The sequence below is a fragment of the Culicoides brevitarsis genome, chromosome 2 (genome assembly GCF_036172545.1).
Source record: "Culicoides brevitarsis isolate CSIRO-B50_1 chromosome 2, AGI_CSIRO_Cbre_v1, whole genome shotgun sequence".
Lineage (NCBI taxonomy): Eukaryota > Metazoa > Arthropoda > Insecta > Diptera > Ceratopogonidae > Culicoides > Culicoides brevitarsis.
The window spans coordinates 30,867,920-30,886,663 of NC_087086.1; the positions used below are offsets into that span (position 1 = coordinate 30,867,920).

The window sequence follows — 18,744 nt, forward strand, 5'->3', positions numbered from 1 at the left end:
CAAAATTTAATTTTAAAATAATAAATATTTAATTTTTAAGAAAATTCTTTAAAAAATTATTTTAAAATTATTTTAAAATTGTTTAAAAATTAATTTTTTAAACGAAAAAAAATTTTTTCGGAGTTATTTTTTTCACTTTGGCAGTCCAACCCTTTGTTGTTGTTGTTATTGAAAACGAAATTTGTCGAAATTCAACGGTTCTCTTCAATCCGGACGAGATTTAACGATAAAAATTTAACTAAATGTTGACCATTTAACCCCCAAAGCCATGAATGACGACCCAAGTCTCAACGTGTACTTGGGGAACCTTTCCCGCTTCTTTCACGACTTGGATCTCGCTGAAGTAGAAGAACTTTTGGAGGCAGATTTGGAACTTATTCGCGAAAAAGACGAAAATGGAAGTAATAGTGAAGACAGTGAGAGCGACGAAGACGATGAAAACCCCTCAAAACACGTGCCGCAAATTTACTTCAAACTCGCCGCTGCCTTACAAAACGACGATTGCGGCAATTTGCTGCAGGAAATCTACAATCAAGCTGTTTGTGCGCGCAAAGATGCTGGTTTCAAGGAGCACGACAGTTGGGAGCATCTCGTCAATGTGATCAACAAAGACAAATATCTCGGATTTATTTACTCGCTGGTGCATTTATGGCAACTTGATGCCAGTTCGCGAGTCAATCGGAAGCTGAGCTTCAATGCGGCACGCGCTTATTTGTATTTATTGACAGTTCCCGGAGCCAAAAGTTGCGAAATTTTCGACGAGGATTTGATTCAGCGATGTTTTGCGGTGTTTAATATCCTCGGACACATGCAAAAAGAGCTAATTTTGATGGATCACGAGAAGACACAAATTTTAATTATTCTGGTTTCGCTTCTGCAGGACCTCGGAGACATTTTTAAAATTGTTTCGTTGCAAGGTTACGTCGATTTGAAGAAAGATTTGATCAAACACCTGAAAAATATCATCATGATGAATCATGTTAATGGCTATGAAAGCATTTGTAAGTCATTTTACCTTCAAAAAAATGAATTTTCATTAATAAAATCAAATTTTATGATTTCAGATTTTTATAATTTGACGCAGAAATCGTATGAAATCCTCGAAATCCTTTGTTTGCCGCTCCATGGACCAGTTTCGGACTCAATTTTTCAAATTTTTTGCATTTGCTCGTCCCTTCATGCGCATAAATTCCAAAATCCGCCTTCCCGGAAGCGACATTTTGCAATTCCTGTTAGTGAAGCACCCCAAACTATCCTGCAATTCTTTCTTTATCTCCAAAATAAGTTCAGTGCCGACACGAATCCCGTCCTTGAGAGGTTTATCAAGTCAATTTTGACCAATCCTGACAAAAATGTAAGAAATTTTATTAGTTTTTAATTTTTTTTTAATGAAAAATTATTTTTTTTAGTTAAAAAATGAAGAATATAACCATTTATTGGACGTTGGCGTGAAATACGAAACCCAAATGTACAAAAAATGCAATGTCTCGCTTGTGCCTTGGCTCGAAACGCTTTCAAATTCGAAGGAAGTCATCCATCGCGTGAATGCTGCCGAGTTTTTGGGCAAATTATTGCTCGTAGATGCCACCGTTGAATGGACTCTCTTCGAAAATGAGGTTTCTCAAACGCCTCGTGAAGTAGATATCCTGAAAATTCTTTTCACAAAAATAATTGACGTGAATAACAGCGTGAAACAAAAAGCTTTATCGGCTCTCGTCAAGGCTTTTAACAATGGCAACAAAAGTGTCGCCGAAATTTTGGTCAACGCGTTTAGTAAAGACGGCGAAAATAAGTACGAAGCAATCCAGGACGAAATTAAGGGACTTTTTGAGAAGTTACAGCATCTTTTGAACAATGATTTGGCTCACATTCGACGCGCGGTGATTTTATTGCTCGAAATTTTAGCGACCCGGAATAGTGAAATGATCGATTGCGAGGAATTTCGTGAAGTTGTGATGCAATTACCGGATGACTCGACGATTTTAGTGAGAAGGCAGTCGTTGATGATACTAAATACGTTGCTGAAAAAGTATCCGAACCATCAGGGGTTGATCGAATTGTGGACGCAAGCGTTTTTGATCCTCATGAAGGACTCGGATACGAAAATTATTGAGTTATCGATGAACGTAAGTCGGAAATTTCGCGATTTTTAATGAATTTTAATGATTTTTTAAAAATTTCTTTCAGAGTTTGAAGGAAAATGTCTTCGATCAAATCCAAAGCTATGAAAATACGTCAGGAAATGCGAATAAAATGCCATGGGAGATAATTCGATCGATTTTGAAGCATGGAAATCGGAATATTTTGAAGAATGCTGTTGATGAATGGATCAAAAGTCGTGCCTTGAAGTAAGTTTTTGGGCGATTTTAAGCCTAAAATTGACTATTGGGTCAATTTTTGATAAAATTTCATTAAAAAATTATTTTTTCTTTAATTTTTTTAGCCAAAATTCCCTTTCAATGATCGAATCTCACATTTTCACCCCGAACGCGACGGAAGCATGGCTCCTTCTCTCTCTGGTCGCGAAAAAAATGAAAAGCAAAAACCCCGATGCCGTCATCCAAGCCTTCATTGACTTTGTTCAACAGGACATGTACAACTCACCGGTCATCCTGCACCTGAATCTCGAAGTCATCAGTTACTGGATCCCGGATTTCAGTCGTCATGCCCTCGAAAAAATCTGCAGTTTCCTGTTTGACATCCTTAAAACCGGCAGTTCGAATCCAACTTTAATTTCCTTTATTTACGACGTTTGTTACTCCATCAAGAAATTCGCGAAATCCGATCTTTCATGGGTCGAAGACATCAAAGAAACCGCTACACAGTACCTGCTTTGCAACCAAAATAAGTTTTTGGACTTTCAATTTCCGGTCGACGAGCGATATTTGAATTACATGTTGATTTATTCGGACTCGAGTGTGCAGCTACCACGACCTCCAGACGAAAAAATCTTGAATTTGTTCGTGAAATTTGTAAATGACACCGCCGAATCGGGAATTATTGATGTAAATTACGATCACAGCATGAAATTGAAGGTAACGATAACAGTTTTGACGAGATTAGCAGTGAGAGACGTCGAAATTGTGGCAGTTATGCTCGATGCATTCACGAAAATCCTGAAAGGAAGCAGAAATATGGCAGTTGTGAATAATTTGATTGTATGTTTTACGGATTTATGTAAGAAGTAAGTATTAAAATCCCGTGAAAATTCAATTTTTTGATGATTTTTCGCCTTTTAGACATACCAGCTGTGTTGAAACCGCGATGCAAGAAGTAACGAACAAGCTAAAATCCGAAAATCATGAAATCCGTGCGATTGCCCTTCGATCCCTGCGTGAACTAGTGATGCAAGACTACATCAAGATGCGTGGGAGAGTACTTTTGAACATCTTAACTGCCATTGTGGACCCTTACGAAGAAATTTCCAATGAAGCTTGCATGGTAATTTTGACCTATGTCGATGAAAAGAACAAACATTTGCTTCATACGTGTTTCATGGAGTCCGTTTTCGTGTACAATGGTTACCTTCAATACGACGGTTTTGATCTTTTTCCTGTCTCGGAGTTCGATAATGAGCCCTCAACACTGCAAGGACGTCAAAAAATCAAAGAAAGATTTTCTTTATATCAATTTTTCATCGATAACATTCCAGTCACTTACCTTCTTATGCTGCTAAAAAATTTGCAACTCGTCTATGAGCAGCTAAAAAAACGAAAATTCGTGAAATGTCCCGAAGGAGTCGACACGTTGCAGGATTTGCTGCACATTTTTCGCCAAATTTGCGAACATAAAGCGAAATTAGAGACGAAAAGTGTGAATAAAGACAACCCGGATGATGAGGAAGGAGCGAATGTGAATCAAGGAATTAACGCTGTGGCAGAGACGAAGCCAGCGAAAGGGGTGCCGACGATGAATCAAGCGGTAAATTCAAAATTTTTCCCAATTTCTAATAAAAAATTAATTTTTTCTTAATTTTTTTTAGTTGGCAGTCGTGGAAAAAACAATCCAAGTTATCCCAAAATTCGATCCGCTGGTTCGGGAATATGATTCGTCGCTTGGAATATTTCTCGATAGATTCGAAGAAACATTGGCGACGAATTTTAAACAATTTGTCGAGTTTAATGCCTTTTGGAAACGCTTCCAGAAACAAAGTGCTCCGAAGAAACGACCAAGTAAGGGACGAAAACGATCGAATTCGGTGTCATCTCAAATGTCGGATTGTGAAAGCATCATGACTGACGATAATGACGACAATGTCTCGATTATGACGGAGGATAATTAACATTTTTCGAATGTTTTTGTGTTTAAAAAAAATTACATTTGTTGTAAAATGTAGAATTTACATTGAATGTACTTAAAAATTGTAAATATTAAGTATAAAAAGTACAAATTTAAGAAAAAAATGTTTTTTCGTTGAACGCCCTGTACTTCATCGGCGACAAAAGTCGCTCATAAATTTATTTGAGAATTTTTCAAGTGTTTATTTTGATCGTTTTTGCTTATTTTTCATTATTTTCTGGGATATTTACCTTAAAAACACTCAAAAATGGAGCAAAATTATCAAGATTTCATCGATTATTACCAAGACTTACTTGATGATCACAAAGCTACGGTAAAATTTAAGAAAATTGATAAAAAAAAATCTGGTTAAATTTTTTTGCTCTGCTTACAATAGCTGGAACAGGATCGGGTTGAAATGAATCGGGCAATGAAGAAGGTAATGAAGATGGCTCATAAGGGTTACTGCACAATCGAGGTGAAGAAAGCTTTGCGTGACATGGAAACAATCATTGAGGAAATAGATGAAGCTTTGGAGACTTACTACGAACGCTTGGAGAACTTGAAGAAACGCTGGCAGATCCAGGATTAAAAAATCTTCAAATGACTTTTGATAAAATTTTGAAAATGAAAATGAAAGTAAATTTCCTTTGATTTTGATACAAAAATTATATTTTTTGATGACTGAATTAAAAAATAATTTAAAAAAAATTTTGAATTTTCTAAATTTTATCCGCTAGATGGCTCCTAAATTAGAAAATTATTATCAATTTTCTAAATTGGCTTAATCTACTAAATTTTTCCAAATATTAAAAATTTTTAATTATTTTATGGCATGAAATTTAAAAAAAAATCATTGGATTTTTTGAACTTTTGCTTTTTTTACTTTAAAACATTTTTCACTTTATTTTAGTTAAAAGCTTTCTAATTGTACTTGAAAATTTTAAAATTAAGTAAAAACAATACAAATTTAAAAAAAAAATATTTTTTTCGTTGAACGCCCTGTACTCTTACGACGACAAGAGTCGCCAAAGTCGCTCATAGATTTATTTTGAGAATTTTTCAAGCGCTCTTTTTGATCACTTTACGCATTTTTGTATATTTTTCTGGAATTTCTGACTCAAAACCAGTCTAAAATGGACCCAAATTATCAAGAGATCATCCAGCACATGGAAAACGTGCTTGCTCGTGACAGAACTAAGGTAAAATTTATAAAAATTGAAAATCAAAAATTTGAAAAAATTATCTGGTCTTTTTACAATAGGTTGAACAGTGTCAGATTGAAGTCTCTAAGATAGCAAAATCCATCCAAATGAACTCCAATTCGGTAGAGGTGAAAAAATTGCGAGATGTGGAGGAGCTCATGGAGAAAGCGATTAAAGCCATTGAGAGATCCTACGAACACTTGGAAAAGTTAAAGGAACGTCTGCAGAATTCGGATAAATGAATTTTCTAAAAGATTTTGGCGATATTTGTATTAAAATCTCTTAAAGTGTTCAAAATGTAAATAAAGATGTACTAATTTATATACAAAATTTCCATTTTTTTGTGACTTTTGACTTAATTAAAAATAATTTTAAAAGAAATTGTGAATTTTTTAAACTTTTTCCGCTAGATGGGTCTTAAATTTGAAAATTATGACCAATTTTTTAGAATTTAGTAAAATATTATTCAAAGTAAAATTGACTTGAAATTTTTGCAAAATCATTGGATTTTTGATCTGATGTTTTTTTGCTTCAGTTTCATAAAATTGATAAAATCAAGTTCATAAAATTGTAAATAATAAGTAAAATTAGTACAAATTTAAAAATAGAAATGTTTTTTTTCGTTGAACGCCCTGTACTTCAACGGCGACAAAAGTCGCATATAACTTCATTTCAGAATTTTTGTGCTTCCCTTTTGTTTCTTTTACGCATTTTTTAAAATTTTCTGGGATTATTAACTCAAAATCCGCAAAAATGGAAGAAGATCTTCAAGAAACCATTAAAAAAATCGAAAATTCGCTTGCTGCAACCAGTGCTATGGTAAAACTCTTGAAAATTTAAAATCGAAAATCTGAAAGTAATTCCTTTGTTTTTTTTTCAATAGATCATAGAATATCGAGTTGTGAGAATGGAAATCCTGCAGTTGATTCAAAAGAACTCCTATTCGGTTCAGGTGAAGAGAGCATTGCGTGATTTGGATGATAATGCAGAAAGACTTACTGAGAAGCTTGAGAGCAAATACGAGCAATTAGATGCGCTCAAAAAAGCTTTGTATGGATAATTTTTTAACGTTTTCTTTGGAAATTCATGTCAAAATTTCTTAAAAATTAAATAAATGAACATTTTTTGATAGAAAATTTCAATTTTTTAATCATTTTCGATAAATTTAAGCAGTGTCAGTAAAAATTAGAGAAATATAGGTTTTTTGTTGAACGCCCTGTACTGCATCGGCGACAAAAGTCGCAAGTAGCTTCAATTGAGAATTTTTCAAGTTTGTATTCACATCGTTCTTACGCATTTTTCAATATTTTTCTGAGATTTTAGACACAAAAATAGTTAAAAATGGAGAAATTTGTTGAAGCATACATCGATTCTAAGGAACAATCGATTCTTTATTTAAAAGCGATGGTAAAATTATCAAATTTTGGCTTCAAAACTTGTTTCAACATATGTGTACTTTCTTTTTGATAGGCTGAACAGCGAAAAAAGGATAACAATAAGATGTTGAAGGAATTGGAAGAAGTCCCGGATGAGTTTCAGAATGATTTGGCGAAATTTTTGCGAAAACATTACGAAAATATGGAAAAGTCAATGGATTGTGTGTTGAAAATCGACGAAGAAGCTCTAAATATTGCAAAGCAACTTTTGTTACATGTGAAGGAAAACAAGTAAAATTTTGTAATAATTTTTTCAAAATGTAAATAAATGAACAGATTTTGACACCGGATCTTCAATTTTTCATCATTTTTGACAAATTTGAGGATTTTATGAATTTTTGGGCTCTTAATTTTTAATATTTTATAGTCTTTTAACTAAAAATTGAGACAAAAATACTCTTTTCAACTAAATTTTAAATTTTTTTTGGTAAAATTTGTTTAAAATTATATTTTTTTATCAAAATTTTTCAAAAAAAATCTAAAAATTTTTAAAAAAATTTAATTTTTCAAAGAAATTTCTGACTAAAGCTTTCATATAACTTTTTTTTATCAGCTTGACTTAACTTTGACTTAACGGTAAAAGCTTTGTAGAGTCGATTTAAACCTCTTAAACTTTTGACATAACACGTCAAATAAATAAATTGAATTTTGTTTTGATTTCTTCTTTTATCGTCTTCTGAGTTTTTGTCTAAAATCCATTAAAATACTTAAAAATTCAACTCAATACCACATAAAAAGCGACTTTTCAGTCGACAACTTCCCAAAATTACCTGAAAGTTCCCAAATCCTTCGAAATCCAAGAAAACATAGCTTTAATTGACCACTTGTTGAATTCGTGACGAAGCAAAATTAAATATTTACATTCCCCTACATCGAAAAATTCATTTGCCGGTCAAAGATGTCACAAAAAAGCAGACTTGAGAAACGAGAAAAGTTCAAGGTGAGTAAAAATTTTAAATTTTCAAACCCTAATTTTAATTTTTTACATTTTTTTGTTCCAGAAATCCAAAAGTGATTCAACAGCAAAAGTCATCGGAATGCTAATCTTCAAGAATTTCTTATTTTTCTTGTGGTTCATCGTCGATCTCGTGCTCGAACTCTTCCTCGGATGGTATTTGGGCGAAAAACGTACCTGTCCGCCGCTGAAAAAGGATTATTTCCTCGTAAAAAGTGCCACGGAGCTCGCTGAGATGATCCGAACTCGTAAATTGACGTCATACGAGGTGGTTAAAGCGTACATTGATCGCGTGAATGAAGTGAATCCCGTGCTAAATGCCGTCATTGACGGGCCTTTCATGGATGCGCTCGACGAGGCACGCGAAATTGATCGAAGAATCCAAGCAGGTGAAGTGTCGGAAGAAGAATTCAAAGAAAAACCCTTCTTGGGAGTGCCTTTCACGTCGAAAGATAGCACAGCGGTGAAGGGAAAGTTGTATACTTTTTGTATTTTGGCGAGAAAAAACGTTCGAGCGAAGGAAGATGCCGAATGTATTCGTTTAATGAAGAATGCCGGCGCAATAATTCTCGCTACAACCTCAATTCCTGAAGTTAACAAGTGGCAAGAGACCAGAAACAATTTAATTGGCAGCACAAATAATCCGTATGACACACGTCGCACTGTCGGAGGTAGTTCCGGCGGAGAAGTTGCCTTAATTGCATCTGCTAGTTCACCATTCGGCATCGGAACTGATATTGGAGGGTCGATTCGCATGCCGGCATATTACTGTGGGCTCTTCGGACACAAGGGAACCGTCAAAGTCGTCAATACTCGCGGCGTCACCGAACGAACGGGCGAAGAGGAACACACAATGGTCGTTGCCGGGCCAATAACTCGTTACGCCAAGGACTTATTACCGCTCTTCAAGGTCATGGCAGGTCCCAAAAAGACTGCAGAGCTAAAATTAAACTCACCTGTCGACATTACAAAGCTCAAATATTACTACATCGATGCCAGTGGCGATTTAAAGACTTTACCTCCGAATGGCGAAGTCAAATCCGCCATGCAAAAAGTCGTTGCTCACTTTTCCGAACTCACGAAACAAAGCGTGGAAAAAGTAACGCTTCCCGGCACGGAATACACGTCAAAAATGTGGCGTTACTGGATGACGCAAGAACCGGCGATCTTCAATAAGCTCCTCGGAAACGGCAAACGTCTAAATCCGCTTGTGGAAGTCTTTAAAAAAGTCACGGGGCAAAGTGAGTTTACCTGGGCTGCCATTTACAGCTTGATTGATGAACTCCTGCCGAAGGAAAATGAGAAGAAAATGCGACAAGTGACGAAGGAGTGTGAAGAAGCGTTGGAAAAACTCCTCGGAGACGATGGAATTTTGTTTTATCCGAGCTATCCGCGTGTAGCGCCTTTCCATTATGCACCCTTGATCCAAGTTTACAACTTTAGCTACTGGGCATTGTGGAATGTGCTTCAAAATCCAGCAACTCAAGTGCCTTTGGGATTGGGTTCGAACGGAATGCCGTTGGGAATTCAAGTTGTAGCTACGAAAAATCGCGATTTGCATTGCATGAAGGTAGCGGAGGAGATTGAAAGAGCTTTTGGAGGGTTTGTGCCTCCGTTTGTGGTTGAAAGGAACTGAAATTTTTGTGAAAAAAAATTTTTTGAGTATTTTTAGGTAAAAGGTTGTTGTATTATTTAATTTGGGGTGCTTTTAATTTATTGCAAAGGTTTTGTCATAAATATACAAAAAAGGAACAAAATAAAAAAAAATATATTTTTTTAAATAAAATATTTAAACTGAATTTAAATAATAATTTTACGCATTTTTTAAATAATTTTAATTTTTTCTTAAAGAAAAATTAATTCAGATTTTATTTGAAGAAAAAAAAATTAAAATAAAATAAATTTTATCATAAATTTTTATTTAAATTAAATTAAAAAAATTATTTTCAGTCAGATGTCTAATTAAAAAATTAAATCAAAACTTCACAATAATAGTTCTCAAAAATTAAAAAAAAAATTAATTTGAAAATTATTTTTAAAAAATTAATTTGAAAATTATTTTAAAAAAAAATTAATTAAAAATTTTAACCCATTGAAAATATTTATAAAAAAATTGATAAATTAAAAATTTAAATTTAGTCAAGAATCTAACTTTTAAAAATTTATTCAATCAAAAACCTTTTTAAAATATTCAGTCCAAAAATTGATAAAAAAAATTGGAATTTTATAAAAAATCTGGTTAATTTTTTTTAAATTCCACAAAAAATCTAATAAAAAAAAATTAAAAAAATATAAAAAATAATATTTAATTAAAAATTTTGATTTCATCAATTATTCGATAATAAAAATTAAAATTATTAAAAAATGAATTTTAATTTAATCAAAAATTCAGTAATTCAGTTAAAAATTAATTGAAAATAAAAATGAAAACAAAAATTAAATTAAATTTTAAATTTAAAAAAAATAAATTTCAAAAATCTATTTCATTGAAATTTTGATAAAAAAAACTTTCAAAATTTAATTTATCAAAATAAATTAAAAAAAAATTACCTAAATTATAAATTTTTAAGTCAGTTTAAAATCATATAAAAAATTTAAATTCTATTTAAATCTGGTTAAAAAAAGAATAAAATTAAATTTAAATAATAAATTTCATGAAAAATTCGATAAAAAATTTTATTCAGTGAAAATTAAAAAAAAAGTATTTAATTAAAAATTTAATTCCGTTAAAAATCTTATTTAAAAAATTAAAGTAAAAATTTTATTTCAGTCAAAAAAAAGTATTTTAAAATAAAATTCAAAATTTTAATTCAGTTAAAAAATTATTTAAAACAATTTAAAAATTTAATTAAAAAAATTAAAATCAAATTTAAAAAAATACCGCAAAATTAGTTCTCAAAAAATATTATTAAAAATTAATTAAAAAAATTAAAAATTTCCATTAAATTTTCAATATTGACAAGGAACAAAAATTTTAAAATAAATTTGAAGCATCCCTCTGTCTAATTTAAGCACTAAAAATGGGTATAAAGGTCAAACTAAATAAATATAATTTTTCTACAATAATCAATTTCGTAGTATTTTTGTTTATTTCAACCTGCTATCAACAAATCATCACAAAAATCATAATATCACTCATTTGCAATAAAAATCAACATGAGCAGATGTTTTAAAAAAGAGAATCTGTAGACAAAACTCGTAAACTTTATTTACAATATTCAAAATATTCATTCATCATATTTATTTATTTATTTATTCAAGTCCCAAAAAAAAAATAAAATTTTCTTATCTACAATTTCAATATTTGTACAAATTCTAATACTATCATCGGCTTAAGTTCAAAAAAGAAAAAAAGTTTTTTTGGTTTGGTTACAAGTCGGAACATCAAAATTTATTACTTGTCAAGTGATATCTCCAGTTCCGGATTTCAATTTTGTCGGTTTCTTCCCATTCCAGGTCGTGTGTGATCTCTTCCGCAATCACGGGACTCTTGCTTGCCGTTCGTTTCGCTTCAATTTGCTTCGACGGTCTTCTCGGGCGATCACGACGTTCTTTTTCCATGCTTACCGAGTCCCTTGGATCCGTGGGACGCTTTTCAATGATAAAGTTCGAGGACGTATCGAGCGTCGGGGTTTGTGGCATCGAGTCATCTGGCTGCCTGCCCTTCTTCCGATCAAAAATTTTCGACCGGAAGATGAATTTTCGTCATAAAATGCTGTTATTAAAGCCCGCATCGTTCTTCTTGAGGATGTAAACGCAAACACACAAGATCGCCAGTAGGAGACAGACGAGTGTTAGCATCGAGAAAAATGCGTGTTTGTACTTTGGTGACGTATTTTCGAGCAATCTTTCTTGTTCGGCATCAATATCACGCCGATAATCGCGATCTTGTTCAAGCATAAGAGCTAATTTCGGCAGAAAATTACTCCAAAACGCGTAAACTTTCTTCAAATAATAATAATATTCGGAATCTCGCATCGTTTCGACGAAATTCGGGGAACTTTTACTCTGCCTCGCTGTTTGATCGACTTCTCTTTCAGTTCCCAAGACGTAGGGATTGCGACTTGCGGTGACATCGCTGGTTACGATTTGAACGTCATCCGTGCTGGGATGCAATAAAGCCTCAATTTCGTGGAAATTCATCTCTTCCGAGTCCTGTTGCCCACTGGTTGGTGCCCCAAATTTATTAAAAAGCGATTCTGGCTTCGAGGAAAGGATTTTGATGTATTTATGGCTGAACGTGAACGGATGCCAAGCATCGTACAAGCGACCTGGAGTGGGATTTCCCGTTTTAATAAAGTCCGCAAAGAGCGATTTCATCTTCCGACAAAGCTTTTCTTCGATACTTGTCATTTTTTTACGACCTATTTGCTGATAAAGGCTTGGCCCGAGCAAATATGGCAAGTCTGAGCTGTGTGAGGCGCCGCCAAAGTGATTTACCTTGCCGCGCATGTCCATCGTGTTGGATTGTTGGAACAGATAGACGAAGAAATTGGTCTTTTCGCGTGTCGGACCGGCGAGTTCAGGGCTTGTGATCGGAAAAATTGTTGAATTTTCAGGTTTAACTTCGTTTGTGAGAGTTAAAAGCTTCGTTTTTGACAGAATTTCGATCGTTTCGTAGAAGGGAACTTCATATTTGGTCTCAGAAACGAGTTTTTGCAAGGCGTTCAGGAGATGCGCGGGTGCTTTCGGGATTTGATCGAAATATTTCCAATTAATTGCTTCGGTTATCTGTTTCTGACCCATTCCAGTCAATCCGTAGTGATATTGTGTATGAGGCAAAATGACTCGATCAATGTGTCTTTTAAGGCTACGAAAGCCTTGTTTCGCGAAATCAACCCATTGTTCGTGGATAAAAGCTCCTTCGTTGCTATTTAGACCCAACATGATGGGAATTTCGTCGAAATTTCCGGTTTGAAGTAATTTTCGGGGGTCATCTCGGATGTAGACCTTCGAGCGTGGCATGAAATCCTGATCAATTATTGGCCCAAAAAGCGATGTAAAGTTCCCGTTTTTGTAAATATTGTCAAAAGCTCGAGTTATGTCGGAAACACTTTTTTCCTGAAGGCATTTCAAAATGTAACTTTTCTCCGGGGCATCACAAGCTAATATTTGAATCGCTTTTTCCGATGGCGACGGACCATTTTCACGCGTAAAATCGTAAAATTTGTTAAAAACACTTCCGGACATCAGAATTACTTGATCGAATAAGGTCCTGGCACGAGAACTCATTAAATGAAGAGTAGCGTAAGTAGCGCCCGATCCATGTCCGAGTAACGTAACTTTACTCGCGTCACCGCCGAACTTGTGAATGTTGCTTTTAACCCAATTTAAAGCCAAATTTTGATCTAATAATCCAAGATTTCCTGGAGCATCTTCATTTTCTAAGGTTAACCATCCGAAGACATTCGTGCGATATTGAACGGTGACAACGATGACTCCTTCACTGGCGAGATCTAAACCAGCAGGGCGGTTAATTAGCCAATCGAAGGACATGTCTTCGCCAGTTATCATCACGACAACGGGAAAATTGCCGTAACGAAAGGCTGTTTCAGGTGTCCAAATGTTCAAAAAGAGACAATCTTCGTTCGTGATTTTGTTGTTGAAGTTATTGAAGCCGTTCTCGACTTCTTCGTAGATGTTGTTGTCGAGTTGCGGGCAAAGTGGTTTGAAACTTCGGGTCATGAGGGTTCTGTTCCAGCCAGGATGCGGTTGCGGAGGAGTAAAACGTAAATTGCCAACGGGCGGTTTAGCGTAAGGGATTCCGAGGTAAGTGTAAACGGCAGTTCGGGATGTTTCGGGGAAGATTTTTAACTGAAAAAATAGATTTTAATTAAAAATTTGAATTTTAATGAGAAGGAACGAACAAAATTTATTAATGAAACTTTTTTTTAACATATTATGAATTTTTAAGAATATTAAGTCTGATTTTATTTCATATATTTTACATTTTTGAGCAAAATAAAATATTTTTAAATTATTTTTATAAGATTTTTAAAATGTGATTTTAAATAAAATAATTTTAATCATTTTTTTATTTTAAGGCCGCTCCAAATTTTTTTTGAACTTTTTGTCCCATGCCCCATTTCAAAAGCCGAAAATCCAATGGGGCAAAATAAAAAAAAAAAAGTTTAAAATTTCATCAAAATTGGCCGTTTTTTTGGTCTTTTTTCATATTTTTTTAAGTAATTTCCCAAAATTTTTAAATTTTTTTTTTAATTTTTTTAAATTTTTGTATTTAAAATCGTATTTTAACATGAATTTTTTTCTTTAAATTTTTTTTTTTTTTTAAATTATTTTTTAAAATTTTTTGACAGTTTTTTTTACGAATATTTTTTTCTTAAATTTTTAACTTAAAATACTTAGATTTTTAAATTATCAAATATTTAAAATAAAGTAAAATATTTTAATGACAGAAGAATGTTAAAATTTTGTCATTTTGTGTGAAAAAGTATTTCAAATTTATTTTTTTTTAATTTGCCCCCCCCTTTAAAAAAAAAGTTTTTGGGACAAAAAGTTCGAAATAAATTTGGAGCGGCCTTACCTTCAAAAACTAATTTTAAAAAAAATTAAAAATTTTAAATATTATCGTCGCGCCACCAAATTTCCCAAAAGTCGCAAAAAAAGTGCGACGAAAAAAAGTGCGACTTCACCAATTTCGAACACCTCAAAAAACCGAGCTGCCAGTTATTGACTTAAAAATTTGAATTGATTGTTTACATTTCAAAATACTGAAATTATTAAAGAAATTATCATCAAAATCTTATTTAGATGTTAAATTTATGTCATGAACACCTTTAGGTAGGTTAATTTAATTGTTAAAGAAGTTTAATTTACGCCCTTTAAAGGAAATAATCAACATTTGAGGAAAATTTGTTTTACTTCTTAACGTGTTTATTTGACGTTGCCAGCTATCAAATAAGCATCTCTTAGATGCTAAATTAACATCTGAATTAGATTTTGTTATTTTTTTGAGTGGCTCTTTAAAATAATCTTATAAAATTGAATAAAATCATAATTCGGTTTTGAGTTGGTTCAAATTGATAATCGTCGCAGTTTTTTTGGCAGATTTCAAAAATTTGCACTTAATGAAATTTTCAACCGAAACAACAATAATTAAAAAAAAATAAATTTAATATTTTATTAAGAATTTATTATTAAATTAATTTAAAATTAATAAAAAAAAAATAAAAAAAAATAATTTATATTAATCCAATTTATTTAAAATTATTATTATGAAATTTAAAAAAAATATATTTTTTTTTATTTTATTTTGCATAAAAATTCATTTAATATTATATTTATTTTTTTTAAACATTTTTCAATTTTTTTTAATTTTAAAAAAACAAATTTTTTTTTCAAAACACATCACTTAAAAATTTAATTTTATTTCATATTTAAACATAAATTTCATCCCTTTTCACCAAAGAAATTAAAACTTACCCCAACAATCGTTCCTTGATCCAACACAATATTGGCATCTTGTCCCGTACAAAGTCGAATAAACTCCAAAGTGCAAAAAATTATGGCGAATATTTGTATCATCTTGTCAATTTTTTACTTGTTCCAATCGATCAAATCATTTTAATCTGCAAAAAAAAAGAGAATTTTTTGTTATTCTAATGTTTTGTTAAGCTCTGAATAAAAAACATTTCCAAGGCAAATACAATAATAATACATTCCAAAACATACAACTTCCGCTAAAAAACGATTTTTGCATAGTTTTTCGCTATCAAAGTCCCACATCTGAAGCACAGAAAGGTCAATAAACAGTAACTGTAGTGAAGTGACCAAAACATGCGCTGATAATAATTAACGGTATGCTTCGATGGACAATTAAAAAATTTGAATTAATTATTTATAAACGCATTTCATGTCACTATGAGCTTTTATTTATTTATTTTTTTTTTCTAAAAATAAAATTGCATGTGATAATGGATTTAATCGGGCTTACATAAGGTTTTTGCACGTTTTTTTAAAATAAATAATAAAATATAAGTTAAGTGATGCAATAAATAAAAAGAGAATTTTGATAAGAAGAAAGGAGAAGAAGTTCAATGAGTCATCAATATTTTTTTTTTTATTTAAGTTCATAAGTTATTGCAAAATTGATTATTATTGCAACATTGAGGTTATCATGTTAAAATTGAACTTTCTTTTTTTCGTTTTTTTTATTAAATTTATTTTTTTTTAATTTTCCTAAAGTATTTGTAATAAAAATAATTTTTAAAAAATGTTAACTTATTTATTATTTTTTAGAAATTAATTTTAAATATTATTTTAAGAGTTTTGAATAATTTTTAATTTTTTCAGCTCTCTTAGCTTAATTTATTTATTTATTAAAATTAAAAAAAAATTAAATATTTAATTAAAAATCAAGAGCTTTTGAGTTCTTTTAGAAAAAATATTAAAATATAATCATTAAATTTTTTTCTTGTAACTTTACACCTTATAAAATTTTAGAGATGAGGATTGAAAAAAAAATAAAAACCTAACTATTTTGAAAATTTTTTTTAACAAGTTGAAAATATTATTAAACAGTTTTCATCGAGATTTGATTAATTTTTAAATTGAAATTATTCCTGATTTTAAAAAATTATTCAAAATATTTTTAATCAATCAAATAATTTTTAAAAAATTTTATAATTTTTTTTTTTTAGAAAAAAATGAAATATCTGACCAATAAAATGTTAAAATTTAATCTTTCTATGAAAAATTCAACATTTTATTATATTACAGGTCGTAAGAATTGTAATCAAGACAAAGTTAAGATGCTTTACCGTACAAAAACAAAAATAAAAAAATATCACAAAGCGTGTGTCAATTTAACTCAATAAAGGAATATACTGATAATTTTTACCAAAAATTATTAATTACTCATTAACTTTGTGACATGTGATCTTAAACTGGTTAATCGCCAAATGAGTCAAAAAACCTCAAAAATCGACTATCGACGATTGATTTCACAATTAAAAGTCAATGACTTAAAAATTAATTTTAAGATAAGATGCAGACGTAACCGACACGTTTCCCTTAACAGATAAAATTAACAAAGAAAGTTCATTGAGTCGCTTCATTTTTCTCGTTTGAAGAGTGTCAAATCTGATAAAATTAAAAAAAATAATTTTTGATCAAATTTTTTTTTATCACAGAAACCTTTTTTAAATTTTCATTAAAAATTCTATTTTGAAAAAAAATTGATGGCTAAATTAATTTTTTTTCTGATGTCCCTTTAAAAACAACTCAGACAGAAAATTGTCACAAAAACACAAAACCTTGATTCAAATTTAATGACAACTTTTAACTTTAACCGAAATAAATCACCAGATCACATCTAAATGACGCATCACTTCCATGACTGCTCGCATTAAATTTCCGATTTTTTACTCCAAAACATCTAAAATAGCGCCATTGCAAGACAATGTTGTTAAGTACACTTACTAAAGCGTGAATTGTGTCTGGTTGGTAATCCACTTTATTGTTTTCATTCATTCAAATTTCGTGTGTTTGGTGGTCACTGATCACAACAATGTTCAATTGTTGTCACTTTTCTGCGTTTTTTTTTATTTTTTCGAATTTTTTTTGTGTTTTTAATTGTTTGTTTAGATCAATTTTTGTCATAAATTTCACTCGAAATTTCTATTTTTCACCAATTTTTATTTATTTTATTTTTATTAAATAATTTATTCAGAACTTTTTTTTGTCACACAGTAATTTTTTCCAATGAATGGTCATAAAAATATTTTTTTTATTTTTAGGAAAATATCACAATTGTTGTCTTGTCGCACGGAAAGCTCTCAACTGACTGAGTCACGGAGTTCCGATGGAGTTGGGAGTTTGGTAACAATTGAAATCGTTACACATGCATGAGTGCAAAAAAAAAAAGGTAAACTTCTGTGCGATCATAAAATTCTGGAAAGAGGTGTTTAGATGCGGAACGCAGCGAACCGCGAACGCGTTCTTTTCGTGTTTGTGTCAATTGAGTGCATTCTATTAGAATTCTAATGAGAGCAAAGTGGCAGGTCAGAAATGAGTTAAAACTCAGTGGATCCGTGACGTCATTATTTTTCAAGCGTATTTCCTGCGAGAGCGCGGTGCTCATTTCAGCAAATAAATAAATTTATGGAAACGGAAGGAGAGAACGTTTTGTGTGAGAAAATGAATTACGAGTGCGATGCAAAAAATTAATTTTCCACGCATTGATGAGCATTACAAGTATTTCAGATTTGGAGTGATTAATTTAAAGAGGGAGCATTAAATCAGGTTTTTAGAGGAATTTTAAAGGTAAAATTAAAAAAAAATTTTTTGAAGGTAAGGATATTTAAATTTTTTGCTGATTTCAACTTAAATTTTAAGTTAAAAATTAAAAAAAATATTTTAATCTAATATATAAAAAAAAATTAATTTAAAATTATTTTTTTTAAAAAATATTTTTTTTTAATTTAAAATTATTTTTAATAATAATTTTTTTTTTATTTTTTTTAATAAATAATTTTTTAATTAAATAAAATAATTACCTAATTAAATTAAATTATTAAATTATAAAATTTAATATTAAAAAAAATTAAATAAATAATTTTATATTTTTTTAAATGTGATTTTAAGAAGCAAATTTTAGTCGAAACTTAAAAATAATTAAAAAGCGCTCAATTAATGTCAATTTGTATTCAAAGATGATTTCATAACATTTTAAATACAATTACAATGTAATGCTTACTTGCCTACTTACCGTAAAATTTACTTCGGATGGCATTGAAATGAAAGGGAAATTCAAATCTTTCATGTTCAGTTAAATGTAAGTAAGTAGAGTCAAGGTTTTTGCGTGAGATGACATCGAAAAGATAAGAGATTCTGTGAATTTTAATCGATT

At 31.1% G+C, this 18,744-nt stretch overlaps 3 protein-coding genes across 3 annotated transcripts; 2 read left to right on the top strand and 1 right to left on the bottom strand.

The window, feature by feature from the left end:
• The first annotated feature begins 192 nt into the window (after positions 1-192).
• On the top strand, positions 193-4,358 carry LOC134830793 (condensin-2 complex subunit D3-L). Its single transcript, XM_063844376.1, has 7 exons — positions 193-1,001; positions 1,065-1,354; positions 1,410-2,126; positions 2,188-2,348; positions 2,444-3,184; positions 3,240-3,921; positions 3,983-4,358. Exons 1-7 carry the CDS (start codon positions 269-271, stop codon positions 4,280-4,282), a joined length of 3,624 nt encoding a protein of 1,207 aa, XP_063700446.1. The 5' UTR covers positions 193-268; the 3' UTR covers positions 4,283-4,358.
• A 3,199-nt stretch (positions 4,359-7,557) lies between these two features.
• Positions 7,558-9,621, top strand: LOC134830197 (fatty-acid amide hydrolase 2-B). The gene is made up of 2 exons (XM_063843600.1): positions 7,558-7,859; positions 7,921-9,621. The coding sequence occupies exons 1-2, from the start codon at positions 7,818-7,820 to the stop codon at positions 9,508-9,510; spliced, it is 1,632 nt and encodes a 543-aa protein (XP_063699670.1). The 5' UTR covers positions 7,558-7,817; the 3' UTR covers positions 9,511-9,621.
• A 1,958-nt stretch (positions 9,622-11,579) lies between these two features.
• LOC134828936 (pyrethroid hydrolase Ces2a) lies at positions 11,580-15,419 on the bottom strand. Its single transcript, XM_063841926.1, has 2 exons — positions 15,318-15,419; positions 11,580-13,688 (listed from the first exon to the last, which is right to left on the bottom strand). The coding sequence occupies exons 1-2, from the start codon at positions 15,417-15,419 to the stop codon at positions 11,580-11,582; spliced, it is 2,211 nt and encodes a 736-aa protein (XP_063697996.1).
• Positions 15,420-18,744: the final 3,325 nt, after the last annotated feature.